Here is a 12,662-nt window from a genome sequence, read left to right as displayed (position 1 = left end):
AGCCAACAAATCAGCAGTGTTTTTAAATTATGTTATTTTTTATTGACTGATAAAAGAATACATTTACAGACTGATGATTATCTGTGTTTGGTGCATGAGCCTGCACAGCTCTCTACCGGCCACATGGTGGCGCTCGTCAAACATATTTACAGAGAAACAGCGGCAAACTCATTCCTTCAGGAAATGTACAAACCAAAGACAGACTCCCTCCAGCCCCCTGCAACTACCCACCACACACATCAGTTTAAATGAAAGGTGCATTTAATCTGAAGTCATATGAATGGACACTTGGAGTGTTAATGCGTAAAAGTCATTCAGAATGATTGTGATTGTTCTGTACATCATCATTTTCTTCCCATAACAGAAGACAGAGAGAGAGAGGATTGCAGTCGTGTCATGGTTTATTTGAAAGCAATAAAATAAGCGATACAAAGAAAAATCAGTCATACAAATCAAAACGCCTCGATTGCTCTGGTCCAGCCGCTGCCTGTCAACAGTGTGTGTTTCATACAGATTGTTTGCGCGGCGAATATTTGCTCAAGGTCCGTCTGCTGCCAACTCACAAAGTCAGAGAGTCCACCTGAGCCCAGCACTGAGATCAGGTTGGAGATGTTCGTGCTGTCCGAGTCTGAATAAGAGTCATCGTCACTCCTCATTCTCTTACACGGCACCTGCCCAAAGTCTGGTAAATAAAACTCTGGATCAACAATGTGATAACTTGTGTCCATCTTTCGCTTCTTGGCGTAGCAGTGCGCGCCCTGCGGCTGTTTCGGCTGCGCGCAACAGTCTGAGTGGAAGTATCCATTGGTGACAGTAGTCACCACATGCGTGTCCAGGTCCAGCACCGTCTTCTGGTTGGCCTGTGTGTTGGGGACAGGTAAGTCCCAGGATGATTTGTCCGCACAACTCCAACAGGCTTCAGAAACCATGAGCTCAGAGTCGCTTGGTGGAACCATTGCGCACGCTGATGCGTCTTGGTGCGCCAGCTCTGCAGGCTGGCCGCCGGGCTGGTGCGCTCCGCATTGCCAAGTGTCCGACTCAACCCCAGTAAAGTTGCAGTAGAAGTCATCGGCCAACTCCGTAAAGCTCCCGGTCAATTCGAGGTATTCTTGCCTGTCACGGACTGCGGCCACGTCCTCATAGTGCTGCGTCCTCTGCGTCTGCGACAAGTTTTTGCTCATGTAAAACTGCCTGGCGTTTCGCAGTACGTACGTTACCAGCAAGTTCTTGTGGAGCTTGATGCCTCCTCTCTGCGTCCTGGAGCTTTGGATTTTCCTCAGTGAAATGGAGATCAGATTCTGTGCGTCAAATGCACACTCCATCCTCAACCGGGCCGCCCGATCTCTCCTCTAACTCTCTCAAATCGTGGGTTTTCTCGCTGGAGAAATATTCATGTGTTTAGTGGAGATTCCTACTTGATTCGTGTAGACTGTGTCCATAGCGCTCCATGTCTTCCCAGTAAGGGCATGGACTTGCAACTCTCATCTTTCCTTGCCACGCCCTCACGTAGACATTGTCCAATGGGAGGGAGGCGGTGCTTCTGTTATACGCAAATATCACTACGAGCCTCATTCAGGATGCACGCAGGAGAGGGCATGCTGCATTTCACTAAATATGTCCTGGGCTTTTTAAATCTCAGTGCGGACAAAAATCATTAGACTTCGCTGTCCGCGTAGAAGTAGAGTGGAATAGAATAAAGTGGAGGGGACAAGAAAAACAGAGACATGGACAAACATAGAATAGAGTAGGTAGTAATAACACATACAATGTTATAGACTGAGCCGTTTAGTATAGTAGTACAGTAAAATAGAGAGTCACAGAATAGAGGAGAGCAGACTAACATAATAGAACAGAAAGTGAAGAATAGAAAAGAGAGAAATAGATGGAAGGAAAAGAGGACAAGAAAAATAGAGGGGTTGAAAAGAACAGACTTGATTTCAATAGCCAGTATTAACAATAGAAGAAAATACTCGAGTGAACAATTCAGTATAGTAATAGAATAAACAAGAGAATAACAGAATAGAATAAAAAAGACTAACAGAATAGAACCAAACAGAACAGAGCAATGGAATAGAATATAACAGAGAGTAATAGAGTAGAATAAAACAGAAAGTAATAGAATAGAAGAGAATAGAGAGTAATTGCACAGGATAGAAAAATAATAGAAGAGAAGAGAACAGGACAGAGAGTAATAGAATAGAACAGAGGGTAATATAATTGAATACAACTGAGTAATTGAAGAGGATGGAAAATAATAATACAACATAGAGTAACTAAATACGAGAGTAATAAAATATAAAAGAACAGAGAGTGATATAATATAATAGAACAGAGAGTAACAGAGTAGAATAGAACAGAGAGTAACAGAGTAGAATAGAACAGAGTCATAGAATAGAATGGAACAGAGAGTAATAGAGTAGAATAGAACAGAGTCATAGAATAGAATGGAACAGAGAGTAATAGAATACAAAAGAACAGAGAGTAATAGAATGGAATAGAACAGAGTCTTAGAATAGAATGGAACAGAGAGTAACAGAGTAGAATAGAACAGAGTCAGAATGGAATAGAACAGAGAGTAATAGAGTAGAATAGAACAGAGTCATATAATAGAATGGAACAGAGAGTAATAGAATACAAAAGAACAGAGAGTAATAGATTAGAATAGAACAGTGTCAGAATGGAATAGAACAGAGAGTAATAGAGTAGAATATAACAGTGTCAGAATGGAATAGAACAGAGAGTAATAGAATGGAATAGAACAGAGTCATAGAATAGAATGGAACAGAGAGTAATAGAGTAGAATATAACAGTGTCAGAATGGAATAGAACAGAGAGTAATAGAATGGAATAGAACAGAGTCATAGAATAGAATGGAACAGACAGTAATATAGTAGAATAGGACAGAGTCAGAATGGAATAGAATAGAGAGTAATAGAGTAGAATAGGACAGAGTCACAGAATAGAATGGAACAGAGTGACAGAAAACAAAAGAACAGAGAGTAATAGAATACAAAAGAACAGAGAGTAATAGAATGGAATAGAACAGAGTCATAGAATAGAATGGAACAGACAGTAATAGAGTAGAATAGAGCAGTCATAGAATAGAATGGAACAGAGAGTAATAGAGTAGAATAGAACAGAGTCATAGAATAGAATGGAACAGAGAGTAACAGAGTAGAATAGAACAGAGTCAGAATGGAATAGAATAGAGAGTAATAGAGTAGAATAGAACAGAGTCATAGAATAGAATGGAACAGAGAGTGACAGAAAACAAAAGAACAGAGAGTAATAGAATGGAATAGAACAGAGTCTTAGAATAGAATAGAACAGAGTCAGAATGGAATAGAATAGAATAGAGAGTAATAGAGTAGAATAAAACAGAGTCATAGAATAGAATGGAACAGAGAGTCATATAATAGAATGGAACAGAGAGTAATAGAGTAGAATAGAACAGAGTCAGAATGGAATAGAACAGAGAGTAATAGAGTAGAATAGAACAGAGTCATAGAATAGAATGGAACAGACAGTAATAGAATGGAATAGAACAGAGTCATAGAATAGAATGGAACAGAGAGTAACAGAGTAGAATAGAACAGAGTCAGAATGGAATAGAATAGAGAGTAATAGAGTAGAATAGAACAGAGCCATAGAATAGAATGGAACAGAGAGTGACAGAAAACAAAAGAACAGAGAGTAATAGAATGGAATAGAACAGAGTCATAGAATAGAATGGAACAGAGAGTAATAGAGTAGAATAGAACAGTGTCAGAATGGAATAGAACAGAGAGTAATAGAGTAGAATAGAACAGAGTCAGAATGGAATAGAACAGTCATAGAATAGAATGGAACAGAGAGTAATAGAATGGAATAGAACAGAGTCTTAGAATAGAATGGAACAGAGAGTAACATAGTAGAATAGAACAGAGTCCGAATGGAATAGAACAGAGAGTAATAGAGTAGAATAGAACAGAGTCATAGAATAGAATGGAACAGACAGTAATAGAATGGAATAGAACAGAGTCATAGAATAGAATGGAACAGACAGTAATAGAGTAGAATAGAACAGAGTCATAGAATAGAATGGAACAGAGAGTAACAGAGTAGAATAGAACAGAGTCAGAATGGAATAGAATAGAGAGTAATAGAGTAGAATAGAACAGAGCCATAGAATAGAATGGAACAGAGAGTGACAGAAAACAAAAGAACAGAGAGTAATAGAATGGAATAGAACAGAGTCATAGAATAGAATGGAACAGAGAGTAATAGAGTAGAATAGAACAGTGTCAGAATGGAATAGAACAGAGAGTAATAGAGTAGAATAGAACAGAGTCAGAATGGAATAGAACAGTCATAGAATAGAATGGAACAGAGAGTAACATAGTAGAATAGAACAGAGTCAGAATGGAATAGAATAGAGAGTAATAGAGTAGAATAAAACAGAGGCATAGAATAGAATGGAACAGAGAGTAATAGAGTAGAATAGAACAGAGTCAGAATGGAATAGAACAGAGAGTAATAGAGTAGAATAGAACAGAGTCATAGAATAGAATGGAACAGAGAGTAATAGAATGGAATAGAATAGAGTCTTAGAATAGAACGGAACAGAGAGTAACATAGTAGAATAGAACAGAGTCCGAATGGAATAGAACAGAGAGTAATATAATATAATAGAACAGAGAGTAACAGAGTAGAATAGAACAGGGTCATATAATAGCATGGAACAGAGAGTAATAGAATACAAAAGAACAGAGAGTAATAGAATGGAATAGAACAGAGTCTTAGAATAGAATGGAACAGAGAGTAACAGAGTAGAATAGAACAGAGTCAGAATGGAATAGAACAGAGAGTAATAGAGTAGAATAGAATGGAGTCATAGAATAGAATGGAACAGAGAGTAATAGAATGGAATAGAACAGAGTCTTAGAATAGAACGGAACAGAGAGTAACATAGTAGAATAGAACAGAGTCCGAATGGAATAGAACAGAGAGTAATAGAATATAATAGAACAGAGAGTAACAGAGTAGAATAGAACAGGGTCATATAATAGAATGGAACAGAGAGTAATAGAATACAAAAGAACAGAGAGTAATAGAATGGAATAGAACAGAGTCTTAGAATAGAATGGAACAGAGAGTAACAGAGTAGAATAGAACAGAGTCAGAATGGAATTGAACAGAGAGTAATAGAGTAGAATAGAATGGAGTCATAGAATAGAATGGAACAGAGAGTAATATAATGGAATAGAACAGAGTCATAGAATAGAACAGAACAGAGAGTAATAGAGTAGAATAGAGCAATAGAGTAGAATAAAACAGAGTCATAGAATAGAATGGAACAGAGAGTCATATAATAGAATGGAACAGAGAGTAATAGAGTAGAATAGAACAGAGTCAGAATGGAATAGAACAGAGAGTAATAGAGTAGAATAGAACAGAGTCAGAATGGAATAGAACAGAGAGTAATAGAGTAGAATAAAACAGAGTCATAGAATAGAATGGAACAGAGAGTAATAGAGTAGAATAGAACAGAGTCATAGAATAGAATGGAACAGAGAGTAATATAATGGAATAGAACAGAGTCATATAATAGAATGGAACAGAGAGTAACAGAGTATAATAGAACAGAGAGTAACAGAGTAGAAGAGAACAGAGAGTAACAGAGTAGAAGAGAACAGAGAGTAACAGAGTAGAATAGAACAGAGTCAGAATGGAATAGAACAGAGAGTAATAGCAGAGAATAGAATAGAACAGAGTCAGAATAGAATAGAACAGAGAGTAACAGAGTAGAATAGAACAGAGTCAGAATGGAATAGAACAGAGAGTAATAGAGTAGAATAGAACAGAGTCAGAATGGAATAGAACAGAGAGTAATAGAGTAGAATAGAACAGAGTCATAGAATAGAATGGAACAGAGAGTAATAGAATGGAATAGAACAGAGTCTTAGAATAGAATGGAACAGAGAGTAACAGAGTAGAATAGCACAGAGTCCGAATGGAATAGAACAGAGAGTAATAGAGTAGAATAGAATGGAGTCATAGAATAGAATGGAACAGAGAGTAATATAATACAAAAGAACAGAGAGTAATATAATGGAATAGAACAGAGAGTAACAGAGTAGAATATAACAGAGTCATAGAATAGAATGGAACAGAGAGTAATAGAGTAGAATAGAACAGAGTCAGAATGGAATAGAACAGAGAGTAATAGAGTAGAATAGAATGGAGTCATAGAATAGAATGGAACAGAGAGTAATAGAATGGAATAGAACAGAGTCTTAGAATAGAACAAAGGGTAATAGAATAGAAGAGATGGTAATAGAATATAATGGAATGGTGAGTAATAGATTAAAACAGAGCAATACAATACAATACAATAGAACTGGGTAATAAAATAGAATAGAACAGAGTAATATAATAGAACAGGGTAACAAAATAGAACATAACCAATAGTAATAGAATAGAACATGGCGATAGAATAGAATTGAACATAGAGTAATACATTTGAATAAAACAGAGTAATAGAATAGAATAGAATAGAGAGTAATAGAATAGAATAGAATAGAGAGTAATAGAATAGAACATAGAGCAGTTAATAGAACATAGAGTTATAAATGAGATTAGAACAGAGAAAACATAGCAGAACAGAACAGAGTAATTAAATTCAATGAACAGTAAGTAATAGAGTAGAATATAACTGAGTAATAGAATAGCACAGAGTCACAGAGTAGACTAGAACAGATTAATGGGGTAAAGTAGAACACAGAGTGGCGGTTCGATCCCAGTTTTCCCCTTTCAGCATGTCAAAGTGTCCTTGGGCAAGAAACTGAACCCCTAATTGCCCCTTCTCATAGAGAAAAGTGCTGCACATAGATGCACTGTATGAATGTGTGTGTGAATGGGTGAATGTAAAACTGTACTGTAAAGTGCTTTGAGTGGTCATCAAGACTAGAAAAGCGATTAATAATTACAAACCATTTACCATTTACAATACATTAGAATAGAACTGAGTAATAGAGAGTAATAGCATAGAATAGAACAGTGTAATGGAATAGAATGGAATAGAGAGTAATAAATTAGAAAAGAGCAATACAATACAATAGAATATAACTGGGTAATAGAATAGAATAGAATAGAACAGAGTAACAGAATCGAACAGAGTGCCAAAATAGAACAGAACAAATAGTAATAGAATAGAAAATGGCGATAGAATAGAATAGAACACAGAGTAATAGAATAGAATAGAACAGAGAGTAATAGAATAGAATAGAACAAAGAGTAATAGAATAGAATAGAACAAAGAGTAATAGAATAAAATAGAACAGAGAGTAATAGAGTATAATAAAATAGAGAATAATTGAATAGAATAGAACAGAGAGTAATTGAATAGAACATAGAGTGATAGAATAGATCAGAACAGAGTAATTAAATTGAATAGAACAGTAAGTAATAGAGTAGAAAAGAACTGAGTAAAAGAATACAATAGAGCAGGGTAATATAATAGTTCAGAACAGAGAGTAATAGAACAGAATCAGGGAGTAATATAATAGAACACGGTCACAGAGTAGACCAGAAAAGATTTATGTGGTAAAAATTACAATACAATAGAATAGAACAGAGTAATAGAATAGAACAGGGGGTAATAGAACATCATATAATAGAGAGTAATAGATTAGAACAGAGCAATACAATACAATATAATATAACTGGGTAATAGAATAGAGTAGAACACAGAGTAATAACATAGAATAGAACAGAGTATTAGAATAGAACAGGGTAACAAAATAGAACAGCACAAATAGTAATAGAATAGAACACCGAGTAATAGCATAGAATAGAACAGAGAGTAGCAGAAAAGGATAGAACATGTAGTAACGTATTAGAATAGAATAGACTCAGAGAGTAATAGAGTAGAATAAAATAGTGAATAATTGAATAAAATAGAACATAGAGTGATAGAATAGATTAGAACAGAGGGACAAAAAGTAGAATAGAAAAGAAAAATTAAATTGAATAAAACAGTAAGTAATAGAATAAAATAGAACTGAGTCATAGAATACAATAGAGCAGGGTAATATAATAGATCAGAACAGAGAGTAATAGAATAGATAGCCATAGAAGAGAAGATAAAGTAATAGAACAGAGTAATAGAATAGAACCGAATAAAGAGTAATAGAAAAGAAATGGAGTGGAACAGAACAAAACGGAAGAGTGTAATAGAATAAAACCGAACTAAGAGTAATATAATATAATATAATAGAACATAGTAATAGAATACATTAGACTCAGAGAGTAATAGAATAGAACAGAGTCATAGAATTGAATAGAACAGAGTCATATAATAGAATAGAGTAGAGCAGATATTGATATAATCAAACACGGTAGAATAGAAGATAAAACATATCTGAAGAATAAAGAATTAATTCCAGAATTTTACTGGAGCAATGAGAAATGAAAACACGTTAGGAGCACGTTAGCACGTTAGGAGCACCTAACTAAAACGGATGCAGTCTAAATACAACAGTCCTGCTGTGTTGTATTATACACAGAGGTGGGTCTGTTATGTACAGATGTTTTTGTTGATGCACATGAGGTGGAAACAAAAAATAGAAACAGCTGTCAGCTTAGCTTTCAACAACACAACATCCTGCAAAATGACCACATGGTTTAATCAGCCCCTCTCTAAAACACTTCATGAAGGTAGGTGTGTTGCAGGACTGTTTTCCAGGACTCCATTCATTTTTGCCTGTTCGTTGAACCTAATGAACTGCAACATAGGTTTATAAATATAAATAATGAAGACTTAAGAAACCAGGGTAAACCAGGTGCACAATAGAGGCAAATCTGGATAGTACATTTGAAAAAATTCTCCACTTTCCTCTGCTGCTCCACTGCTCTGCTGCTCTGGAAGACTGAAGCAGGGCCAGAGCTTCTGAAAGCAGCTTCGTCAAGAGGCAACACAATGAACAGGAGAGCAGAGGAGAGGAGAGAATTATTCACTGATATTCAATGCCATACTATAATATATAGTAATAATAATAATATATACACTATATTGTAATATATAAATACACTATACCATAGTATACATACATGTGTGTATATGAACATTACATTATGTATAGTATAGTAAAGTTAGTATAATATAGCATATTATAGCATTGTATAGTATCGCATAGTGCAGTATAGCATAGCATAGTAGATTATAGTATATAGATAGAGTATACTAGATTATAGTGGAGTATACCATACATAAAAACACTATTGAAATTACATTTATGTTTAGGCTACTATACTATGCTACCCTAGACTGGACTGGACTATACATAACTGTACTATGTGTGTATAGTGACATTACACTATAAATTACTATAAAATACAATACACACATACAGTAAAGTCTGAATGTACTGTCTGATCCTGACAAAGATATCAGGAGGATTGCCTCTGGTAATAGAAATATTGCCAGTCCTCTCAGATGTGTGACGTAAAAGCTCTTTGTAGAGAGATTATCTGTCATTCATGCCCCACATCTGTTTGTGTGTACACACACAGATGGCTGACATCATACCCAACACCTGGATATGACTTTGATTTCCTGCCAAATAGGTGAATCAGGAGGACAGCCACTATTATGGTTATCATGCTCTGGTAATAGTGTAAATTGGAGTCTGACATGTGTGCCCTCTCAGGAATTTAGTTGAAATAGCAGTAAGCAGGTTGACATCATGTTTCATGGTGCAGTGTGGGGCAGTATGGTGGCACTGCATATCAAAGAACATCATGGTACTGCACCTAATAAACTGCTAAGTCAGTTTATACATATAAATAAGAGAGCATTAAGAAACCAGGAATATTTAATTATAACTGAAACAAATATGTAAGTTGAACCTGATGGTATCTAAATTTGATGATGTTCTTAACCTGATATTCATGTTGTTATACAACACTATTATACTACAACCACTGTATTCAAGTAACAAGAAAACAATATGTATATGTTTGCAATATAGTTTATAGAATATAGTGAAGTGTTCAAGTCAAATGCTGTACGGTATAATACATTGTATTATACATACAAATGTAATATCATTACAGTAAAATATTGAAGTCACTGTGTGTCTTCAGAAGTCCCTTCGAAGATTGTAGAATTACTACAACAATGTAAATAAATAATGCTTTTTTTGCAGTCAAATTACTATGTACAGTATATTGTTGATTGTTAAAAACATGTTATTTACACATAAAAGTCTTAAATATACAATGCACAAAGCTATCAAAGCTATCAAATAATCAGAATTGCTACTAAGAATGCCTGTTGTTTATGTTTAACATTAAATATTAATACATTTTCTGGGGGAAATCTATAGTATAGTATACTATAGCATAGCATAGCATAGTATAGTATAGAAGCAGAATGCTCTTTATAAAATTTTATATTCACACTGTAAAATTTAGGAAGATTAACTATGTTATGTTCTTATTATTTATGTGTGGATAAAACACAAACAACCCAAGATTACATCTCAACAAAAACGTTGTGGTATCATTCTACATCTTAATTACATTGCACATGTGTTACTACTTTACAGGTCATTACAAACCGTATCATTAGAGATGTAGAATAGAGTTCAGTGTATTATTTGATGGATTAATCTGTTGGTGAGGTTGACTCTATCTGAACTTTTACATTTTATTGAAGCACCTTTTTGTAGGATGATGAAATTAGTTCTGCTCCGAGTTTCAGTGAAAAAGTTGCTATGCAGTTTTGATAAATGAAGAAAATTATCCGTAGCAAAGATTTACTTTATTCAGATATTTTATTTTATGACAAGAGAAAACTCAAAAAACTTCAAAAGAACATTTCAGTTAAAAGTTTTAGGAGAAAAACATCACTACAACTTTAACTTATACAACAAATTCATCTGATCCTTCTTGTTATGAACTGAAATGATTTCAGAAATGTAATAACCTCATTAACACAGCTGCTCCCATCTAACCATTTTTACATTTAAACTGTGTTGTCCCATTAGTATTCAGCTCAAAAATTACACATCAGGATCTCTTTCAGTGTAATCTTCCACACAGGCTGAACCTCGACAGTAACCAATTCCTTTTTAACTAAGAATCTGAAACAGAGACAAGCAAGATTGTACTCGCAGTGACTTTCTTATCACTGAATCTACTTTTAGAGTTTGAGTCCAAACGGAACAGAATCAGTGCCAAACAAAGAAAATTCAGTGTTTCCATAGTGTTTCCTCTTACACGCAGCACCGAGATATGCAGCTCCGTAGAAGATGCACACAATTACTTCAGAGGCGAGGTGCTTTATTTACATATGCAATATGCATAAGCAAGGTTACTGTGAGGGTGAAATAACCGCCTGATAGAAGGAGAGCGAGAAGGAGGGGTTTGGTATGTGTGTGTGTGCGTGTGTGTGTGTGTGTGAGAGTGTTTGTGTGTGTGTGCTGGTGATGGAGAGCGGGTGGGTGGGTGGGTGGGGGGGCAGAAAATTGGTGTTATCAATATTTAACCAACCCTTCCAGCATATTTATGGCAGACAATAGAGCAGACATGCAACTGTCTCGTGTGAGTGGAGGTGTATTTATTACACACTGAAATAGAGGCTGTAAATAGGATGTTCATTGATACATCCGCGCCACACTCGCATGGAATCAGTGAGGAGCCCAGCACTGGCTAAACCGCCCTCGCAGTCGAATCTTACCAAAATACAGTATTAACATATCTTCTAATTACATGTCACAATCCCCGGGTGCAGGATGGATATTCATTAGGGAGATATTTCCACATGTGGCGAGCAGATGCACAGAATGAAATTCAATCGGTTGGAAAAAATAAAGGGGACCTAAAGAGCTATGAAAAGAGGGAGAAGAAATAAAATGTCTGGAGCGTTCTTTTTTTTTTTTTCTTCTCTTTTTTCCTTCACAGACCCATGGCCTCTCCGAAAATGTTTCCATGTGTTGTGTCTGAGCACACTGCGAGCAGAGAAGGAAAACATTCTCTCCTCCAAACCACATGCAACAGATTCTTTCTGAAGCCAAATAAATCTACCCTGTGTTTCAGATCATGTGACACTTTTTTTGTGCTTTGTGTTATTCCCAACATATCCTGTTTCAACACCCCCCCCCCCCCCCCCACCCCCATCTGCCTACGACCCCCACGCAACCCCTTCTCCCCCCACACACTATTCCAGCAACGCACGCATTAGTACCGCACACACACACACACACACACACTTACAGCACACCTATAGGCAACACAGCACACGCACATTCAGAGTTTCCATTTCCTGTGCGTAAGATCACCTGTACAGACAGAGTGGCGTGCTTTAATGCGACATGCTCGGGCAGGAAAACAGGAAAGGGAGTTCAAGGGTGTCTAACATGAAATACTCACAGAGTTAGGGGAAACCCAGAGCTCAGGGCGGCGCTCCAGCTTCTGGAGACAGTAAGGGAAGTTTCACCAGTTCACTTTTTTGTTTGAGCACTGCCATCATGTGCTCTACTTTCGCTTGTGCAAAAAATGTTCTAGAGGTGTTGAACATCTGTCTGTTCTGGGACAAAACCTACAGAACCTCACTACATTCGCTACAGGAACGTTTTCACATCTTGGTGAATAACTTTTATGTGTATTGCTAAAAGTTA

The 12,662-nt window shown here is 36.1% G+C and overlaps 1 protein-coding gene across 1 annotated transcript; it reads right to left on the bottom strand.

The window, feature by feature from the left end:
• Positions 1–17: 17 nt before the first annotated feature.
• LOC118114489 (immediate early response gene 5-like protein) lies at positions 18–1,490 on the bottom strand. Its single transcript, XM_035164929.2, has one exon. It carries the CDS (start codon positions 1,320–1,322, stop codon positions 453–455), a length of 870 nt encoding a protein of 289 aa, XP_035020820.1. The 5' UTR covers positions 1,323–1,490; the 3' UTR covers positions 18–452.
• Between the last annotated feature and the right edge of the window lie 11,172 nt (positions 1,491–12,662).

This window comes from Hippoglossus stenolepis, chromosome 9 (assembly GCF_022539355.2).
Source record: "Hippoglossus stenolepis isolate QCI-W04-F060 chromosome 9, HSTE1.2, whole genome shotgun sequence".
Taxonomy (NCBI): Eukaryota; Metazoa; Chordata; class Actinopteri; order Pleuronectiformes; family Pleuronectidae; genus Hippoglossus; species Hippoglossus stenolepis.
The sequence above is the reverse complement of the archived record's forward strand: the minus strand, read 5'-3'. Positions and strand labels throughout refer to the sequence as shown.